This window comes from Grammomys surdaster, unplaced genomic scaffold, assembly GCF_004785775.1.
Source record: "Grammomys surdaster isolate TR1022 unplaced genomic scaffold, NIH_TR_1.0 126219, whole genome shotgun sequence".
Classification (NCBI taxonomy): Eukaryota; Metazoa; Chordata; class Mammalia; order Rodentia; family Muridae; genus Grammomys; species Grammomys surdaster.
The window spans coordinates 4,605,301-4,627,777 of NW_021621022.1; the positions used below are offsets into that span (position 1 = coordinate 4,605,301).

General features: G+C 42.8%; 1 protein-coding gene across 1 annotated transcript in view; it reads right to left on the reverse strand.

The window, feature by feature from the left end:
- The window catches only part of Elp3 (elongator acetyltransferase complex subunit 3), a 60,940-nt gene that overhangs the window by 37,878 nt on the left and 585 nt on the right, over positions 1-22,477 (reverse strand). The window contains exons 2-7 of the mRNA XM_028758824.1: positions 20,443-20,542; positions 16,278-16,416; positions 13,921-13,991; positions 12,950-13,013; positions 11,602-11,670; positions 8,623-8,777 (exon numbers count right to left, since the gene is read on the reverse strand). Coding sequence (XP_028614657.1) covers positions 8,623-8,777; positions 11,602-11,670; positions 12,950-13,013; positions 13,921-13,991; positions 16,278-16,416; positions 20,443-20,542 — 598 coding nt within the window. The remainder of the gene's footprint in view (positions 1-8,622; positions 8,778-11,601; positions 11,671-12,949; positions 13,014-13,920; positions 13,992-16,277; positions 16,417-20,442; positions 20,543-22,477) is intronic.

A 22,477-nucleotide genomic window follows, 5' to 3' on the forward strand; every position in this document is an offset into this window, starting at 1 on the left:
CTCTATGGCAGAACTAACATCAAATAAAGAGACTAGTGGATGCTGTTAGGTCACCAAGGGCTGCCCGTGAAGGGCTGTGTGATCTATCTCTCTCCCTTTTTCTTTCAAGTCCACCATGAGGTGCCAGGTTTGCTCTGCCATAGTCTTCCTATCACATTCTAAAAGTATAGCCCAGAACCTCCAAAACTGTGAGGAAGGACAACAGACTTTTTCTGTCTAAGCTGACTACGTCAGGTGCTATAGTGTTGGACAGCTCACTAATATACCATCTGAGCAATGCTAACATTCACTCAGCTGATTTGTACAAGCATCAGACACAGCAGAATTTACTTCCTTTCCAATATACATACCATACTCATCAAGAGGGAGCATATACCTTGGCCATAAAACAAGTCTCTACTAATTAAACAAAGACAACAAAACCAAAACTGAAGTTGAACTGAATAGGTGCTCTAAATAAAATGAAATAAAATCAGAAATCATTAAGATATCAAACAAAAACTCACTGTTCTGAAATGCATAAATTAAGCAATTTTTATACAATCCCTGGAATTGAAAAAGAAATAGAAAAGGTAATAGGGAAAACTTGACACTGAATAATTAAAATATAATACAATAATAATGTAAAATGTAAAACATGAAAATGCACAGCATTTGCATAAAGAAATGTCTAGAATACGGGCAAGTGGATCTCTGAGTTCGAGGCCAGGCTGGTCCAAATAGTAAGAGTCTATCTCAAAAACGAATGAAAGAGAAAAAGAAAAAAGGAGCCTAAAAAGAAACTTACTACTTTGAATATTTATATTAGAAAAGAAAAATGATGGCCAAGGTTTTACAACTTAAGTCATCAGAAAAGAATAACCCAGGGGCTAGAAATATGTGTCAACAGTTAAAAGCACATACTGCTCTAGCAGAGGACCTGAGTTCAGTTCCTAACAACCCTTAATCCAGTTTCAGAAGAAAGATCTGACATATTCTTCTGGCTTCTGCAGGCACCTGCACACACATGCACACACATAAATGCAGGCACACAGACATACAAATAAAATAATAAATCATGGGCTGGAGAGATGGCTCAGTGGTTAAGAGCACGGACTGCTCTTCCAGAGGTCCTGAGTTCAAATCCCAGCAACCACATGGTGGCTCACAACCATCCATAAAGAGATTGGATGCCCTCTTCTGGTGTGTCCGAAGACAGCTACAGTGTACTCATAATAAAATAAATAAATAAATCTTTTAAAAAAAATAATAAATCATAAAAAGTAAAACCAATAAATACCTTTATTGAATGAAGACTGCTGATGAAAAGTAAAGGAAGTCTAAACAAATGAGCCAGGCTGTGCTCACAATGACCACAGTGAACTCTCTCCCAGAGTTTGTGTCCTATCTGTCATTTAAAAATATCCTAACTTTTTCATACTTTGTAAGATAAGCTGGCCAGCAACAGCTAATTCTCAATTTTACAAAGATGTGCAAAGAGCTCAGACTACCTACACCAGTCTTGCAAATCAATCACAAAGTTGGAAGATGTATATCGTTTGTCTTCAAGACACACTACAAAGCTACAGTGCTCAAAACAATGTGATACTTACTGGTCTATAAACCAAAACAGACAACAGCATTGCCCAGTGCGGCCCATGTTCATAGCCCTTTGAATTTTAACAAAAGATTCATAAACTCCAAGTAGGAAATATGAGTTTTTAAAGAAATCATCTTAAAACATTTCAGCCTCCATACTGGAAAAAAAAAATAAGCCTTGACTCCTACCTCACAGTATACATAAAAATTAATTCAAAGGGGATCAGAAAGCTAAATGTAAATCCTTTGTTAAAATTCAAAGGGCTATGAACATGGGCCGCACTGGGCAATGTTGTTGTCTGTTTTGGTTTGTAGACCAGTAAGTATCACATTGTTTTGAGCACTGTAGCTTTTTAGTGTGTCTTGAAATTTTTAGTGTGTCTGAAATTTTAATTAGAAGACAACACAGGAGACTAACCTTGCGTCCTGGGAATATGTGATGGTTTATTAGTTACACTACAGAAAGCAATGGTAAAAAAGAAAAAGATTGGTCATCTTAATTCTGCCCTTAGAGATCATCAACAGAATAAACAGTCAAGGTACAGACCCGGTTCTTGAATCAAGGACATGTAACAGTCCAACGAAAAAATAGAAAACACTTCACAAAGGAAATACAATCAGACAGCACAAGCATATACTCAAGTGTTCAATGACATTAGTCATCAGGAAAATGCAAATTAAAACCACAATAGATGCCATTACACACCCACCAGAAGGGCTAAAATTAAAAGGACTGACAGCAGCATGCTCTGGTAGGGATGCAGAACCATCAAGCGCTCGCCCATGAGTGCTAGGAGTACAAACAGAACAACCATTCCAGAAAAATGCCTGGCCATTTCTCATGAAACACTAACAAGCCTAGCAATTCTCGTTACTACCCAAGAGAATTACATGCGTTCAACCATAAAAAGACTTGTACAAAAGTGGTCAGAGTTTTATTAATAACAAGCTGCAATAACAAGCAGCCCATGTCCACAAACAGAAGGATGGGTACACAAACTGTGGTCCATACACAACTGTGGTCTGTGTACCCAGCAGAATACTGCTTAATCATGGACTCACCTAACAACACTGGTGAACCTCAACAACAGTCAGTGAAAGAAGCCCTCCACAGGAGACTAGATGGTTAATAGCTCCATTATGTGAAGTTCTACAATGTGTTTAATTCATGTATGGTGGATGAAAAAATACAAACACTATCAGAATTGCCGATTCTGGGAAGTGAAAGTGAGGATTTTCTGGAGGAAAAGAAAGTAACTCTGGTGACAGAAATCTATCTGCTTTCACAGGGTCTTGCTAAGAAGCCCAGGCTGGCCTCAAATTTGAGATCTTTCTGCTTCTGCCTCTTGGTTGTTGGAATTACACGACAAGCTGTCCATGTTCTGAATCTTAACAGTGTTTTTGTAACACAGGTCTGTTCAAATGAAAAACACCAAGGCGAATGCTAGTTTATACAATATATGGCAATGCACGTGGGGAAGACGTGGAAGTTGCCAGTTGCTTCCAGACCTCTGGAGGCTGCTTTTTGCTTCCTTCACAGCCCAGGCAAAAGCATGGAATTAACTTTGGCGTTTGGTACCAAGCATTACTTAGCATTCTAGCTTTCCCAAGGACAGAGGATTTAAAGCCACTGATTGGGGTGGGGGGAACGGAAATGAGTTTAAAATTCCACAGGGAAAAGTGTGACTCATGCCTGCTTGATGGGTAACTACCCTTTTAAATTGCACCTTGTGAAAACAGCCAAGGAGCACTGAATATAAAACTGCTTCTGGGCAGAACTGATTAAAAAGGAATAAAACTCCATTAAGAGCCTGCTCTGAGTTATCTGGCAACAGTCGCACTCCGGTGAATGGGTGACTCAGATCCCACTGTGGTCTTTCTCCAAAGTGATGGTTTTTATGGGATGACAGTCATCAGTAATTGGTATTCTCTGGAGACCTGAAGAGGCTCAGTCTAGCTGATGGGCTGCATGATCAGCACTGGCTTCATTCAACAGCCTATGAAGTGGCCAGGCCTGCATTGTTCTTGAGCGGGCTTGTGTTCCTTCACTCTCGGCCTGCAATGGTTTCACAGACTTCCTGATATCAACAGGCCACAAATAATAACCAGGCTCAGGCCGGTTTAAAATCTAATCCTAAACTTTTAGGTAAAAAGAACAAGACAAAACAAACCTTTAACCACTTGGGTTAGACACAAGACCAAGGAGGGACAGTTGAGCTAATTAAAGTGTGACCCTAAGGATGTTTAACACTGGTGGCTTGCCTGCCACCTCAAAGAGCTGTTAGCCTAGTTTAAAATGGCCCCTGAATAACATTCTATCCTACTGAGCAAATGAGTGTCAGTGCCGCAGCTGTGTGGGGAGGAGACACCTGCCAGGGCTCTGCAGTGAACCAGCTTCCATCAGAGGGAGGTGGCTCTTCTGGAAAACATCTATTTTCCAAACATCTTCTCACAAAATAACAGACAAGAAGGCTGCCTACACATTCTGAAAAGAACACATAAGACCAAAACCATTTTTCCTGGCCTGCTCTTTAATTCACAAGGATGCTAACATTTGAAAATAATTTTGTTTCTAGTTTAGTTCAGAAACTACTACTTCAAATGACACAAAATTTCCCCTGAACATTTTATTATAGGGAGTCATACAAAAAATTTACCTCAACAAAGCAAACAAAAGCTCTCAAATCGGTATTTTTCATACTGCATCACAAAGTACAGAGACCAGGAGAGGAGAACAGGACAGCAGCTGAGCGGGCTGCAGAATGAAGCACTATGTTGCAGTGGCTCACACTTTTAGTACTTCCCAAGGAGCCACAGATTTGCTGCAATGAAGGCTCAAGTCAGAGAAACATTTTTTAAACTAAAAGCAGAGTGCCCTCTTGAGGTAACAAACAGAAACAAGCCCTTGCTGGCCCTGGCCAGACATCTGCAGAAGACGCTTTCTTCCCTTGGGGACTTTTTTGGACAAATACATCATGATCCGAATCCAGTAAGTTCTAACAAAAATAGAAGACTTATGGTCAAATACTATGGGGCACCAGAACTGCAGCAAGACTGCTACCGTTCAAGTTGATGACGGTGTGAAAGCTGCACCACAGAAACGCTACCTCGGCTCAGCTGCCCTGCTCCACAGATGCCCAGGGCTCAAACCCCACATGGAAAAGCAAACTTATAGTGGAGGTATGCTGAAGATAGCTATGGCTGAACTCCACATATGTAAACACACACACCTTCAACATATGAAACCTGTGCTGAGAAAAGAGGTCTATATGTACATAAGGTTGGGAAGATTTCATTTACCTAAATTATCTTAAATTATTTTACTTATTTTTAAATTTGTTATTGTGTGTGTGAGGACATGTACATGCTATGGCACTTGGGTTGAGTCAAGAGACAGCTTTCAGTCCTCTTTCCACTGTGCAGAGGCCATGGCCGTCCAATCTGTGCTCTAGGCTAGCTGGCCCTTGAGCTTCCATGTGACTCTTATCTGTCTCCTGTCCCAGAGCAGAAGGGCTTGGATTACTGGTATATGACATGTATAAACCAGCTACGTTACAATGTTCATGTGTGTGCACGCATGCACATGTGTGTATGCAGGCGAGTGTGCATATGTGTAAGGAAGCCAGAGGACAACATCAGGCTCATTTTCAAGTGGGGTTCAATGGTATTGAAGATAATACTGCTAGGGTTTTTAGAGGTCATCTGGGAACCCTGAGTTGCTGCTGCCATTATATCTCAGAGCTGTAATGAAGGCTACTTCCCCAAAATCATACTTTATCTAAGGTATAATCTGACTTGTGAGTACAAAGAGCAGTGAATTGGGTTACATTATTTCTCCTCTAGAGTTTGGAAATTTCAGGGCTTTACTAAGTGTGCCTCATACTCATGAATGATCAGAGTTTTGAATGAACAGTAAAAAATAGATGCCATCTCCTCTGGTTACTGAGGTCCGTCCCTGTGGGAACAAGTCACACACCCTAAGTCTAGATTCAGGAACAGAAATTTACCTGTCCTTTATCAGTCAAACAAAAGGACTTGCTCACTACATGCTGTTTCAGAGAACGAATCCTTCATGCAGCTCCTTAAGCTACTCCTGAAACTTATTTACATTTATGAAACATCTTTAATTTTACAAACCCAAAGGAAAGCAACAGGGGAAGAGACATACAGAGGGCATGACCTCAGCTCTAGGAGGTAGCCCTACCAAGGTCCTCCCTGGTCATCTCTGATGATACAGACAGACCATGCAAAGTCCGTTCCAGTGTCTACTCAGGCTTCAGCTACAGGTAACAAAGCTGCCCTCATGCTATTCCAGACCTCACCTACCTATCACCACACAAACATCTAAGAGAACACGCACGCACGCACTTTTACACCTAGCAATTTCTAGCATTATAGCAAAGATCAGGCTCTGATGGAGGCCTGGGGTTTCTATTCCCACTCTGCCATCATCTACCTGTGTTAAGTCTAGGCAAGCTGCTTTTGGCTCTCTGGGCCTTGGATTCCTCATATGTAAAACAGGTAATCTGACCAGTATAATCAAAGGCTTTCTGTATGGAGTGAATCACAATGTACAGTGTACACACACTTTACTCTCAGCTCTTCCTCTTCAGTGCTAACCTTGGCCCATGATGACCACAGCACACAGACAGACACATACATAATGGAACCTACAATATAATTCTGAACATTGCCTTTTGTCTTAGCATACCTTGGAGATGCAAAATTCTCCCACTAGATAACATCATCCCTCCATGGTGCTGTGAATATCACCTATGATTGAAAATCGTCATTGTATACCTGCAGCCAAGACTTCCGGTTTTGGACCTACTAGTCATCTCTACATGCATCTGGACACTTGAAACATAACAAACTCAAATATCCTCCCTCAAACCTGAACTTCCGTATGGCTTTTCTGTCTTAGCATATGACATTCCCAACCATCTCCTCAGGTGTCATGCTTGGTCTTCCTTCTCTAACCAGCCTGTTCTCCATCACCTCTGCCAGCACCCTTGTCTGAGCACAGTGTTGAGGATGTTCACAGGCCTCTCACATTCCCTCTTGTACGACTCTAATCTGTTAGTCAGAAGGTGGTCAGAAGATCTCACCTGTTAATGAGGATATATCACTACCCCCTTGGCTTGAAACAACCTACTTCTGCATTTCATATGAATTCAGCTCCTTAAAAGGGTATATCATCTGGCCCATGTTCAGCCTTTCAGCATCACCTGAGGATATACCCTTGGTCACTGGAGTATAACCCAGTGGCCTGTGGAAAGCCATGAGCTGTTTCCCTTCTTGTTCCCTCACTCTGCCCTCTCTGCAGAAGTCTCAGACTCCTCTTCCTATAGCAGGTGTCTCACAGCTGTCCCTTCAAATCATATCTTTTACTGTGTAAGACACAGAACTACAAAAGGACAGTGCCACAAAGAAACAGACAGTTCTACCTTGTTCAACATGTTGTGCAGGACCTGTAACTGCATAGATGGCATGGTGGTCTGAATTAGAATAGCTCCCGTGGGCTTATACATCTGAATGCTTGGGCAACAGGGATTGAAGCTCCTTTAAAGACTAGAAGGATTAGAAGGTGAGGCCTTACTGGAGGAAGAGTGTCACTGGAGGTGGGCGTTGAAGTTTCAAAAGCGCATGGCAGGGCTAGCCTCTCTCTCTGCTGTGGATCAGGATGTGGCTCCCTGTTACCCCTCCAATAGTGCTCCTACATGCTGTTATGCTCTCTGCCATGTTGATAACATACCAAACCTCTGAAACTAAGCCAGCCCCAATTAAATGCTTTCTTTTTTAAGAGTTGCCTTCCTCATGGTGTCTCTTCACAGCAATAGAACAGGGACAGATAGGATCTAGCGGGACTGTAAATAATAATTTAAAATGTGCATAAGTAGCTTCCCAGGTATCCCCAAATTTCTGAAAACAAGCACTAATTTATTAGTATTAATTTTTTAGTATTAGCATCAATTTTAAGACTTTCTATAACCACTGACCTTTATATAAACCTTTAGCACTCTCCTGCTAAAAAGTATGACACACTAGCTAACAAAGCCCACGGTTATCTTCTTTTTTACTGAATCAGAATTCAGAATGAGTATGCGATCATGGTATGGTGTGGCTGTCTTTTCCTTCAAGCTCCATGTTAAACTGACAATGTAACCGTGCTGAGTAGTGATTTTGAGAGGTGGGAAGGCTGAGGGCTCTGACCTCAGGAGTGGAACAGCGTTCTTACAAACGTGAGGCCCCTCATGCTTTTATGCCCTCTGGTCATGCCCCCATGAGGTGATGACAGAAGGTTCTTACCAAATGCTGCACCCATGATACTGCACTTCCTAACATCCAAAAACATGAGACAGCTGTTCATTTCAAATTACCCAGGCTCCGGTATTCTGTCCTTGCAGTGCAAACAGACTAAGACAGGGACCATTCTTAAACAGCAAGTACTTGATAGGTAAGGATCAGCTACTAATAAATTAGTGCTTAAGCAATAGTCATTTGTCCCAATGCTTCTTATAGCAGTGAGATGCTTCTGACAAAGAACACCCAGTCCTGGGCTGGGTTCAATCCCTGTAACCCACAGTGGAAGGAGACACAGCTGCCTCCCAAAATGTGTCCTCTGATTTCTACAGGTGCACATGGCATGTGCTGTCCTCTCTCCCTCTCCCTCTCTGTCTCCTACACTAATAATTTTAAAAAAGAAAGAAGAAAGGAAGAATAGATGAATGGATAGCCTGTCCCCTTTGTGGGGGGACTGAAACTCAAATAGGTCAATCCAAACTCGCTTGACTTTCGACAGCTTAAAACAGTCTGTGTCTGAAAAGATCTATGGACAAGTCACTCTAGGAAACATGACTATGCCAATGGAACATACTTGTTTGTTTTAAAAGACTAGCTCAATAAAAATAATTCCCCCCAAAAAAGAAAGCATATGAGAAATTGAGAATATATACATGGAACAGATCAAATCCCCATAGGCAGCTGCTAGGAGGATGAACAAACAGGCAATGGCTTCACAAAGTGAGAGAAAGGGCTTCTTACTTGATTGCCTCATGAATATTGTTTGAAGTATGGCCTGATAAAGCATCATGTAAATTTCGGATAAAATAATCTCTGTATTCTTCTGGAAGGGCCATGAACGTTCCGCCCATCACGATGAACTCCACCTTATCCACAGTGTGACCAAGCTGCTTTAGCTGGAAGAAGCACACCATCAGAGCATTGCACCAGTACTGCAGAACTTCCAATTTCATTTCACAGTCTCTTGAGCACAGATTATAAACGAAAAGCGGTAAAACACACTTTGCTAATTCTATGCATTTAAAAAAGAAATGTCTGAGCACTTGGGAGGCAGAGGCAGGCGGATTTCTGAGTTCGAGGCCAGCCTGGTCTACAGAGTGAGCTCCAGGACAGCCAGGGCTATACAGAGAAACCCTGTCTCGAAAAACCAAAAAAAAAAAAAAAAAAAAAAAAAAAGAAATGTCTGAAAGAAAAGCAATTCCTGCTCCAATAAGATGGGAGGCAGAGAATTAAAAACTAAACCAGAAGCCAGACTTTAATGCTGACAGTTAAGTAGCAATTTAACAACAGGAAGAATTTAAGACACATGTAACAGGTAACACAGAATACAATAAATAAAAAAATTAACATCACGTAGTATCAAACACTGCAAATATTTATTACACAATCAGACTTCATGGTAAAAAGACACAATTGTGACTGAAATATAACCTAGACTTCATGTATAGGCAGAAAGATAAACACCAGACTAGACTGAGCCTTCAGATGCAACTTAAAGCTGATTGTGGGCACAGGCCCTCCAACTCCTTCTAGAAGACCGAAGTATGTAACTGACTATCTCAAAATGAAATATCCCAAATATTCTACCACAGGGCAGAATGGCGCTTTGCCAACTACAATAAGCCAGAATTTATGTTTTAAAATTTCTTGCTGAATTGTAAGCGTGAAGAAGCTGGGATCAAATATGAATTAAAATATACTATGTAATGAATATCCATATAGACCTTTAAAAATAGTTGTTTCTACAAGTAGCAAATAGCAAGTGCTGCTACTGTATGTCTGCGTGTCTGAGTGAGCATGTGTAGGTCTACCCATCAACACTAGAAGATTACATCTCTGTCCATGGTTGCATACAAGGGGTAATATCAGAATCTGTTGGCATCAACATCAGTCTGGCAGTATCTATAAAAACTGCTAGGACTCCAAGCCAAACTCCACCCCTACCTGCAGAGGTAGAGACCCATGTGTCACTATATCACTAATTTTCCCAGATGACTCTATTGCACTTACTTAGAAAAGAACTGTTATAATATGTGACTATCCTAATACCTAAATCTAGGATCTTTAAAAATTTTTAGTAAATAAAATATTTCACACCCTGTTAAAACAGTTTTTCATTTTGTGATGGCTATTCTTGGTTGTCAACCAAATGACAACTAAAATTAAAATCTAAATGGCTGGGCACATCTGTGAGAGATTTTTTTTTTTTTTAATTAAATCATCTGAAGTAGAAGATCCACTTCTAATCCAGATCTTTACTCTGGGACATGACTTCTACTGGAAGCCTGTATTAAGGACATACAAGAAGGAAGCAGTCTCTCTCTTCATCTGCTTGCCCCTCCCCCTTCCTTTACTGACATTAGAGCCTACTACTTTGTGATTCCAGCGTATACTGAAGACCAGCTGAGCCATTCAGCTACATGGACTGAACAACTACTGGATCCTTGGACCTTCCATTCAAGGGGCAGTGATGGTTGGATTAATTGGACCATAACCTATGAACCATTCTAATAAATTCCCCTTCTTCTTCCCCTCCCTTCTTCCCTTCCTCCCTCCCTCCCTCCATCCTTCTCTCTCTCTACACACACACACACACACACACACACACACCACACACACACACACACACTCTATAAGTTCTGTTTCTCTAGAGAAGCCTGACTAATACACATCTTAAATGAGTAAGAATACTATGCCTAAAAAACAAAATTGAAGTCAAAATCAGTTTAGAACATGTGATGGTTTGTATCTGCTTGGTACCAGGGACTGGAGTATTGCTGTGATAGGCCTGACCAAGGCAAATCTTTAATTGGGACAGGGTTCAGAGGTTCAGTCCATTATCATCAAGTGGGGAACATGGTAGCAACTAGGCAGGCATGGTGCAGGAGGAGCTGAGAGTTCTACATCTTCATCTGAAGGCTGCTAGTGGAAGACTGACTTCTAAGCAGCTACGAATAGGGTATTGAAGCCCACGCCCAGTCACACAACTGCTCCAACAAGGCCACTCCTCCTAATAGTGCTACTCCCTGGCCCAAGCATATACAAACCATCCCAGAACATGTTTTCCTAAACTATGTGGGCTCCCCGTGTGGGGTCCTCTGACTGCTAACTCTTGTGCTTACATCATTAGACCTGGGTGGTGTTCAATAATGAACTGCTACACAAACCCAGAAGCAAGTTATGTACTGCACACTCTTTTCTATTTTAGATCTTTTACTGCAACGACTTCCGACACTTACATTTTAGCACTTGCAAAGTTATGTTTAGACTCCTTAAGAAATTCAAGGTCACCTGTACAGTACTTGTTATTAACCAGCTATGTTAATGTATCATTTTTGTGCCATAAAATCTGGCCCCTTTAAGGCACAACTGGGGCATTTTGATGGAGTTATGCACTTCCACGGTCATGACAGAACAAGTGCACAATACCAATCTGCTGCTCACACCACTGTCAATTCCCGGCTCTCACTGGGCACACGGTCACACTTCTTGACCTGGCTCTGTTAGCTCAACCCCTTGCTGACTGTTAAAGAACTTTTATACACTTTCAGAAGTGACTTCCATCAATGTGAAAGGACACAACAGTCTCTAAGCAGCGTAAGTCTCTTCTTCAGATGAGCAGAAGCCTCGGTCTTTTCATTGCACTTAACAATGACTCCAAATCAAGCAACTGGAACATCTTCGAAACATAGGAAAAAACAACTAAAAAAGCCTCTTTACCTGCTCTATCCGGTGTCTTGTCTGCATATAAGGGTCGTATCTAGCACGGATAGCTCGCATGGAAGTTGGCTAAGTAAACAAGGAGAAAAAATTATGTAACAGTCATATAAAATTTTAAAAAAGAGTGCAAAGTAGTGAAAGGCTATGTTATAATTAAATATTCCAGGGTTTCGAGGACTAAAACCACTAGTCTGTGTTAACAAGGTGCAGAGCACTGGCTAGTCCCCTCCCACACTGTTGAGCTTATCCCACCAGCAGGGCACCACGTTCACCTTCTGTGGCAATGTGATGGTGCCCAGAGTGTAGCGCACACACAGAGATGGGCACACATACGCAAGAGAGTCATGCAGCAGAATGCTCTTTGCAGAAGGCCCTTGACTCTACATGTTTTCTAACGGCTCAGTGATTGGTCTTGATGCCAGTCATACAGTAGAACACTCCACAGTGATGACAGCACAGTTCCCTAGCATAAAAGGTTCTTTGTCTTTTTCCAGCAGGTGGAGACTATTATGGTGGTCCACAGCTGGTCAGAACACAGAGATTAAGTGACAGTGGAATGCCTAACAGCTACAGCACAGCCGCCACACCTAAGGCTCAGGGAAAGGGGGCAGAGGACCACACAGTGTCTTCTAGACATGACAGGGATAGGACACTCACGAGATCTCAACAAATGACTATAAAAACAAGATCTGCACAATGACAACAGCAGCTGACAGGCCAACATGGGCATTTCCTAGGGCCTTGAACCTAGATTATTAGCTACAGGCAATCAATGGTGCTGAGACAGGGAGAATCAGTTTTCTCCAGGGGTGAGCGTTCTGATAGAGTATCCAATTCCCAGTGGTCAGACCTAAACACCTATAATCCTTGTGCTTTCCAGGTGAGACAGGAAGACTATCAAAAGGTTGAAGCCAATCTGAGTTACAATGAGATATGTCTGGGAAAAAAATACATACATACATACATACATACATACATACATATGAATGAGGCAAGAGCAAAACAGTATTTTACCACATTATTTAATATATAAAATGAAAAACAAGAGTAAAATATCTGAACCATGGAATACATGGGTCAGAGTGGCTGCTTGCTAATTTTATCTCCCTGTCAGCTGTTTAAGGCTCTATGCTTCAAATTCCTTACTATAAAACGGAGAGAATCATATCTACCTTCCAAATACTGCTGAAAGGCTTGGTGTGGCAAGGTATTTGAAACAGTGGTTGGAAATAACAGTTAAGACATACTCAAGTCAGCATTTCTCCAGTGACTTGGCATATACACAGCACTCGAAGACACAGTGCAAATATTTGGCAAAAAGCACGTTAGGACGAAGTCAAGGCTTTACCTCATAGCCCGTGTAAGACTGGGTTGAGTACTCAAAATCTGAGTCAGGTCCTCCAGGGCAGTATCTGGACACAATGACAGAACAGGAAGGGCAGATGAAATGCTCAGTTCAGGAAACCCTGCATCAAACCAGCTTCACCCGCCATCAACTCAAACCGCAGCCGACCTCCCAGCATTGTTCACCAACATGCAAACAAGACAACTCAGTGAGGGAACGTGACAACACTCATGTCAGAACACTGCAGCCACAGCTCTTACAGGCCTGACTCCATGCTTCCCTGGACTGTGCTTTACCCAGGAAGTTTCCCTCCCATTTAATCCTCCTACCTCCATCACACATCTGCATCCATGAACTCTACCTCCATCACACATCTGCATCCATGAACAACTCTACCTCCATCACACATCTGCATCCATGAACAACTCCACCTCCATCACACATCTGCATCCATGAACAACTCTACCTCCATCACACACCTGCATCCATGAACAACTCTACCTCCATCACACATCTGCATCCATGAACAACTCTACCTCCATCACACACCTGCATCCATGAACAACTCTACCTCCATCACACATCTGCATCCATGAACTCTTCCTAATTCCTCAGTTACAGAAACCGAACAGCTATTTATAGGAATAACTTTAAAATTTTGGATATCTTTCTTGTCCAAATCCACTTTGAATCTAATGCTGGAATTTAAGGAGCTCACTTCTCCACATTTAATTTACTGAGTTACCAGGTGTCCACTGTCCCAAGTTCATAACCCGTGAGCATTTCAGAACTCCAGCACTACCTGATCAGTTTCAACAAGCTGAAATATCTTACCAACGCTGCGGATTTAGAGACTGAGCTTTGGATCTTTCAGTCCAAGTTTTAACTATCATCAGCCTGTACTGACCAAGTGGGAGTTCACTTACTAGTTTAACTGAAACACACATACACCGATTTATCAAAACCATACTTACACACATATATTCCCTGTAAAACTGATGTGTGGACATCTGTGGGGTTTGCACATCACAGCCACAACAGCAATCTAAAAAAGAAAGATTAATTAAAAAGCTATCATTGAAAAATTAACAAAAATTTTACGAAGTGATCACCCCTCAGAGTGAAGGAGAGGAATGCAGTTGGAGCAGGACATAAGGGACTGAAGGCACACAAAGGCCTGCACCTGAAAGGCACTGACGGGGCAGGCTGCTGTGTAATGAGAGGAACCCGAGTGTCTCCTTCAAGACACGGATGATGCTGTGTCATAAAGCCATGCTCTTTCTACTGCTAATACTTCAAGTGTTTCTGTGAATTGCTTATGAGTTTTATACTCAGTTTTAAAGCAAGTATGAAACAAGGAACTATTACTACTAATTTGGGATCCTAGACCTTGCACCCAGGGGCCTGAGCACTCTACCTCTGAGTTACAAGCCCAGCCCTAGGAATTAACTTTTAAGTTCATCGTAATTCTTGATTTCTAAATATTTTGCTAAAATAGCCTACAAAGATCACTTTATATAATATTATATATAAACCTAATCATTATTACTCAAATTGTACAGATACCCTAGATTTCAACATCCAAAGCAGGAAGCAGGAAGTCAGGGACCAGACTGATTCAGAGTTTATGTTCAAAATCTCAGAGTACTGGCAGAGTCCAGGTTGGATGGGAAAGTGCCTGCTTGAGAAAAGGGCTGGCAGTAGAGAGATCAAAGCTATAAGCTACTGACATGGGAGGTAGGTGACCAGACAAATCCACACTAAGCCTAACATAGGCTGGGTTTCTTATGGACAGAGACAAGTTGTAGACAAAGGACATATAGACAGAGACCACCAGATGAAGCCCGGGGTGAAGAAACTGAGCTACTGTTTTCCAAATGGTTGCCAACAGATAGCTGGAAATGCCTCAAATCAGATGGGAATGTGTTTATGTAAGTATACATGTATGTAGAGTACCAAAGAAACATGACCTGGCTCTAGTTATACAGACGCATTTGTTAAGCCAAACTGAAAAACAATGGGCACTCTTCAGCATTAAGCTAAAAAAATCAAGGAAAGCCAGGACAGGTGCGGTCAGAGGAGTTGTGGCAACCAGGTGAGCAGTGATTCTAAACTGAGACATTATAGCAATAGCAGGTGGTGACTAGGTGACAGCAGGTATCCGTTAGATTCCTATTTTTGTTTTTTAAGTTTTTATGTGTTGTAAGTACCTGTTTGTAATATATGTACATCAGACTTAGTCGCACATTGTGTGTAAAAATTGTGAGGTTCAGCTGTCCACAAGTATCAGAATCCATGGAATCAGGTCACTGATATAGCCAACCAAGCACTAGAAATTTCATGTCCTGAGCCAGACACCAGAGCAAACATGCTGGGTCACATCAGGAACTCAGACTTCAACTCTGGAAGCCCTTTTCCAATGGATCCTGATCCGCCCATTTCCCTGGCCTCTCACTCAGCCTTTGGTTCTCAGAGCTTCAACCCCAATTCAGGCCCCTAGTGCTTCAGAGTTCAGAACAAGAGTGTACAACATGGCCTTCGTTTCTAAACTACTGAGCATGGCATATCTAGAGTAACTTTTGGAAAATCTATTCTGCTCCTATCACCACCCTGCAGGCACCTGAAATAGTTTCCTGCTATTTAGTTTCACTGCCAGCTGCACGTGGTTGTTTATAAGCTAATCCTGGTTTTCTCAAATGAACTCAGCATGCAGGAAGCTGAGACAGTTCATGTTCAAGGCCAGTATGGGCTATACAATGAGTGTGACTCAAAGAAATCATTAGCCAAATGAACTGTTGCCAGTCTGTGGAACTTTCTGTCTGCACAGCCCGTCGCTCGCCCCCAACCCCTCCCAGGCGCCCTCTTTCCTATTTCTTTCTTGCTCTCAGCACCCTCTGAGCCTGATCCTCCCTGATCAGATGAGCCTACTCACAAGTCAGCAAGGTGCCAAGCTTCCTGATGGCCTTTACTTTTTCCTTTTGCTGAGGGGCTCCGATCTCTGGACACCCACAGTGCTCCCTGTCAGGAGATCTGCCCCACAATCATCACATATAAACTACCCTGTGTCACTGTATGTCTTTCAGAAGTACCAACTGGAAGCTACCAGCTTAAGAGGGTCGGCGGCATCTGTCATATTGTAAGTGACCAAGCCGTGATCTTTAAAGACTCTACAAACCCATGTACTCCTTTAAGCACCCTGGCTGGTGCACTCTCAGCTTTGTGCGCACACCTCCTTCACTCAAGCACACGGCATGACGACTTTAGGAGTCCGAGGCCTCCACCGCTGGTGCCTCACTACCTGTGTCAGTACCTCACCGGTTCACCCACTCACCCCACTGGCAGTCCTGACGGGCTTCGCCTTTAGCTTGGGAATCAAGATCTTTCGGTAGTGAGGAGGGACTGCAGCGATGATGTCCACCAGGCGGGGCTGGGAAGAAAGGCCATACTTGGCAGCCGTCTTGGTTTTCATCCTGAAAGCAAAGTATTTAGTGCGATCATTAATATCTCCCGATCCCCTACCTCTTCACCAGGTGACAAGAGTGGACTAACAATCTGTGAATACTAGGAAATCAAGGACTAAATCTGCTAGTAAGCATCTTGCTGTTCTTAACCCTGAACACCAGGAGGTAAACCAGGATTGTGGGGTCCAGGACAACGGCACAGTGGAGGTCTCATTCCAAACTGCACCACGCTTCCATCCTATAGAACTACTCTGCCCCGACCCCTTCTCAGCCTCATCACTGACATCTGGGACTGTGTGTGGAAGGTGACTAGACATTGCCACCTGTCTCCTGGGAAAGAATAACCCTGATCGAGAACTACTTTCTTATAGAAAAGTTTATACAAAATCAACAACAAATCAAAAACCAGAATACAATTCGTAGAATCTACCTTAACCATTAAAACAAACAAAACTTCATGCTGTTTTCCAACTTTAACACTACCTGTAGCCCCAAGAGTACCCTTCACTTGAATAATGACTAATTCCTAAACCCCACTCCCATTTCTATCTTGCTGTACATAGATTAGCTTTGGACTCAAAATCCTCCTATCTCCACCCTTAATGCTGAGATTATGCCACCATGCCCAGATTATTCCTTTAATTTTCTCTATGATTTGAATAGCTTTCTCTTTCTATGTGCCCACTAGCCAAATCCTACTGGTCACACTGTCTAATAATTAACCTACCCAGAAATATCTGTGAGTTGCTCTCTTTGTTCTCGAAAAATGCTAACTGAATAGCCAGCATGCACAGGCTCCTACCCACATATGAGGTATGTCAGGTGTGAGCAGCCCTTTCATGCAATGTGTCATGGCTATATCGTCCCCTCCCCCACAAAAACATACCATATGCAAGGGTTGCTTCCAGAATGTAGAAAGGACTTTTGTTAACATATGATAGAGAAATAGGTCAGGCAGTGGTGGCGCACGCCTTTAATCTCAGCACTTGGGAGGCAGAGGCAGGCGGATTTCTGAGTTCGAGGCCAGCCTGGTCTACAGAGTGAGTTCCAGGACAGCCAGGGCTACACAGAGAAACCCTGTCTCGAAAAGCCAAACCAAACCAAACCAAACCACAAAGAGAGAAAGAGAGAGAGAGAGAGAGAGAGAGAGAGAGAGAGAGAGAGAGAGAGAAATAGGGATGGCAGACCCACAAGAGTGCTGAGGTCTTAGACAAACAGTGTAGTTACAGGGATGACACTATAAGACACTGTAGGAAAAGCTATAAAATACTTTCATAGCCAAAAAGAACAATTGCTGACTCACCCATTCCTTTACAAATGCTTTCTGAGCACAGTATTCAAGGGAAGGCTGGGAACAGGCATCTTAGAAACAGAACTTGGTCTACAAGAGGTCCCGAGTCTGGAGACTCCATGACACAGTGAGGAGATCTCAATCTCTCTCTCTCTCTCTCTCTCATTCTCTCTCTCTCTCTCTCTCTCTCTCTCTCTCTCTCTCTCTCTCTGTGTGTGTGTGTGTGTGTGTGAATATATATAAAGAGCAAATGCAGTTAAGAAATAAGAAGCAGCGATAAATGACCAGTCCTCGGCTATAACAAAGACCAGAGTGAACATGAGCGTGTCGAAGAGGCCCTGCAGAAGGGCACCAGACGGTTACTGGCAGAGAGGTGCTTCCAAGGGGACAGAACCCCCACTCTGCCAATGGCTACACCCCTGGATGATTTACTTATCATCTCTACTTCTCAAATCACCCATGTGTTAGGTAGGAAAGGGTGACACCAGTACCTACCCCATACTGTTTAAATATGTGGGCGTGTGCCACTGTGGCAGTGTAGGTCAGAGGACAGCTTGGGGAGTTGGTTTTCTTCACCCACTATACTTTTACCTACTAGTCCATCCTGTCAGCCCCTTGTGCTGACTAGTTTTATGTCAGTTTGACACAAGCTAGAGTCCTCTGGGAGGAGGGAACCCTAGCTGAGAAACTGCCTCCATAAGCTGGGACTGTAGGCAAGCCTATAGGGCATTTTCTTAATTAGTGATGGATGTGGAAGGGCCCAGCTCATAGTAAGCTGAGTCACACCTACGCTGATGGTCCTGAGTTCTGTAAGAAAACAGGCTGAGCAAGCCATGGGGAGCAAGCCACACTCTTCCAAGGCCTTCACATCAGTTCCTGCCTCCAGGTTCCTGCTTTATGCTTCTGTCCTGACTTCCTTCAGTGATGGAGTATAACCTGAGAGTTGTAAGACAACTCTCCTCCATAAGTTATTCTTGGTCATGGTGTTTCATCATAGCTACAGAAACCCACAAGACCTGGCTTATGAAGTTTCAGAGGGAAGCAAAGACCCCTTGGACCACAGACAAATCTGCGGTGTCTGGTCAGTTAGAGAATCAGCTGTGATTAGGATGAGGCCAGCATTACTGAGGTAAAATCTTCTGGGGATAATTTCCTCAGAGTTAGCACATTCAAGTTGTCTTTTGAGGTGGTCAAGGTTGTACCTTGTGCTGGCAGCCAAACCTAGTCATCTGTCTCGAAAGTAAAACTGGTTTTGAAGCTATGGAGGAGGCATGGAGAGCAACTGAGGCTCGGCACTGTGAGAGGTCAAGAGAGGCCAACGGAGAAGGTACACCCAGAGTAGCAATGGAAATCCCATGATTGCAGAGAAGCTGAAGCTTCGCCATGAAGAGAGCCCAGGAGAAGCTACTGTTGAAAGTCTGGCCTATCTACAACATTTTGGAGATGCCAGTACCAGGGGCTGACACAAAAAACACCAGTAGCTGTAGAGTGGGGCCAGTAGGAACCAAGAAGACCTGTGTGTACTGAGAGGGCAGAGCTGCAGAAGAGGCCCAAAACCTGGAAGGAGCCCAGATGATTGTGAGTGAATCCCAGACACCAGACACTTAATTATTTAAACTGTAGGAGTTTGGTTTTGCTTTGTTCAAATTGGGACTGTGCCCTGGCTCTTCCCTCTTGAAATAAAGTATTTAACTCAACTTTGATTTTTACAGGAGCCTACAGTTGAGAGACTGAACTTTTAAAAGGGATTTTGGAGTTTTAAGAGACTGGATATTTTAAAGATCTTATTAATCTGTTTGAATTGTAAGATTACAGTACTTTAAAGTTACTTATGTTTTATACTGTGATGCTAATATTAGTATGCCATGTTGGAGATAAATGAGAAAAGAAAGTTTCTAACTGAAAAGTGTTGTGCTTGTGTCAAGTTGACAAGGGTCAGTTATGCAGACTAGTTTTATGTCAATCTGACAGGACTGTAAGGATTGGAGCAGAGGAGAACCTCAACAGAGAAAACGCCTCCATAAGACCAGGCTGTAGGCAAGCCTGGAGGGCATTTTCTTAATTAGTGACTGATGGGGGAGGGCCCAGCCCATTGTGAGTGGTGTCATCCCTGGGCTGGTGATCCTGGGTTCTATCAGAAAGCAGGCTGAGCAAGCTATATGGAACAAACGATGCTCTTCCATGGCCTCTGCATCATGGAACCTGCCTCTAGGTTCCTTCCCTGTTTGAGTTCCTGCCCTGACTTCCCTCTATGATAGACTGTTACCTGGAAGTACAAACTGAGTAAACCTTTTCCTCCCCAAGTTGCTTTAGTGTTTCATCACAGAGTAGTAACCCTAATTAGGACACCTTTCTTTCAGTTTCTGAACAGATTAGCTCATCTGTTACATGCAGTGCACTCTTGACAGCGCCTGGGATACTGAGTGCCAATTAAGTCTGGAGGCTATCAGAGTCAGAGGCTCCAGCACCACTGTATCATCGTGAAGTACGTGACAAGGCAGAAAACTACAATTCTTAACCACTACACAGAAAACAGTAGCTTTAGGTCAGTTCACAGAACAGCTCCACTGCCAGGCACAGCGGGGCCTGCCAGGAATTCCCTACTTGGGAGGCTTAGGCAAGAGGAATGTCTTGAGTTTGAGGCCAGCTTGGGGTACAAAATGAGACCACATATCAGACAGACAGACCAACCCTTACTTAAGTACAGGATTAAGTGCAAGATTGTCCTTTTATAGATCACTTACTTATTTAGATCAACGTCTCTCCCCTGCTCGTGAGCTTCAACCAGCTGCTTGATAACATCCCCTATGGTCAGCATCATCAGCTCAGCCGGGCTGAGATCCCCTGCAAAGACACATTTCAACCACAGAGAGTGTCACCACTCAGCTTCTATAATGTTTATTTATTTGTATGTGTGTGCATGTCACACACACATGCACACTCACATGGGCACACACATACACAAACAATTTTAAGTGTGTTCATCAAGAGCCTCTTGAGTGTTTCGATTACAGCATGTACTATCTGGCCTGGCCTATCCAAGGATCTAGCTGCATTCTAAGATACCGTCTGCTGACCTGCATGACTCTGTCTTGGCAGCCCGCTTTCATCCACAGACACGGGAGATGCTGACATGATTGCCACATCATCCTACTGTCAATCACAAAGGACTCATCCAAGCATGGGCACCCATCCAAGTCAGAAAAAATGTCAGCTTTTTTTGTCAAGGGTCAGGAAATCCCATCTTTTACCTGCTGACAACAGTGACACACTGTGTTGGCTTGGGTGATGGCAACAAGCATGCCACCTGCCTGCTGGTGTGAAAAAATAAGGTCATCATAGAAGTGTGGATAAGAAAGCCATGGAAGTCACAGAGACCTTGCATTTAGTCCCATTTGAAACTCACAATGACACCGTAAAGTCAGTATTGTCGTCCTATCTGATACATGCAAAACTGGATCAAAGCAAGTTCAGATGTCATTGTAAATGGCAGGGTTAGATCTCAGGTCCAGGTCTTTTCACCATATTATGCACTGTGTACTCCGCTGACTTAATGAGGCAAAGCTAATAGATACCAGACAATGAGAAGTCCGTGGATAGTCAAAGACTAAATGTTTTCCCAGCATTCTCAGTTTTATAAAGGTGTCTCAGAGGCCACATAACAGAGGTAGATGTGGGGTATGGGGTGAGCACAGAAAATGAGATAGCACCCTGTCAATTTGTATATTCGTACACCTCCATCTATCTGTACGTGTGTTAAAACCACCGTAACTCATCTTTCTACATTAAAGATTTCTGCATAAGGCCTCAGGTAGAGAATAAGAGGCTGGGTTGACAAATATAAAGGGTTGAAATACTACTTGGGTTATACAGAAGCAAACTAGTAAGAAGTGCTTCATGGAGGAAATAGAATAAGCATCATTTAAGAAGGGGCAGGGTGTGAACCAGGGAGCAACCAGATGGAACAAGGCTGGGCATGAGAACTACCTATTCTGGTGAAAGGAGATCTGTCTGACTTACCCACGGGCCGCCTGAACAGGCTTCAGTAAGTAGATAGTACACTGGCCACTAGGCAAAGGCATTAAAAGCAACAGTAGAGAATTATAAAACTATACATTTTCAACTCTGTAACGTTAAAAAAAAAGTAGGGTTTTTTTTTTTTAAAAAAAATGAGATTATCGATATAACGAATGTCAGAAAGTTTTAAAAAGATACAGTCAATTTAGATTCGAAACAAAAACCAGATCTACACACATGAAGTCTTCAGTTCGAATCCCTGCCCCCAAGTTCAAAGCTAGGCATAGCCACATTCATGCCTGTAAAGCGAGGGCATGGGACTATGACGGGATTGCTGGGGCTTGCTGATTGCCAGTTTAAGAAGGAACATGTTACGGTAAGGTAAGATCAAATTAATCTAGTGCATGATGTGTTTGATGTGACAAGAATACAGAACATGTCTACAAGGGCCATTCCAATCAGTGCCAAGAGTAGTGACCAACATCACACTGAATTTTCATCTGATGTTTCAGGCGGCACAGGCACACCATGACCAGACAGCTCAACACACTAAGTATACTTAGGCTGGAAAAGTTAACTAAACCTCAGTTTTTTCAAGCATGAAATGACAACATGTCTTCAAAATGACCAGAAAAGTCTCAATATCCAGGTATCATTCTGACAACCAGCAGTATTATCAACAGACCAACTGCTCAAGGGCAGGACAGAGTTAAGAATGGAAGATCTTTTTTTTTTTTTTTAAATGACTTCGTTCTGTTGAAA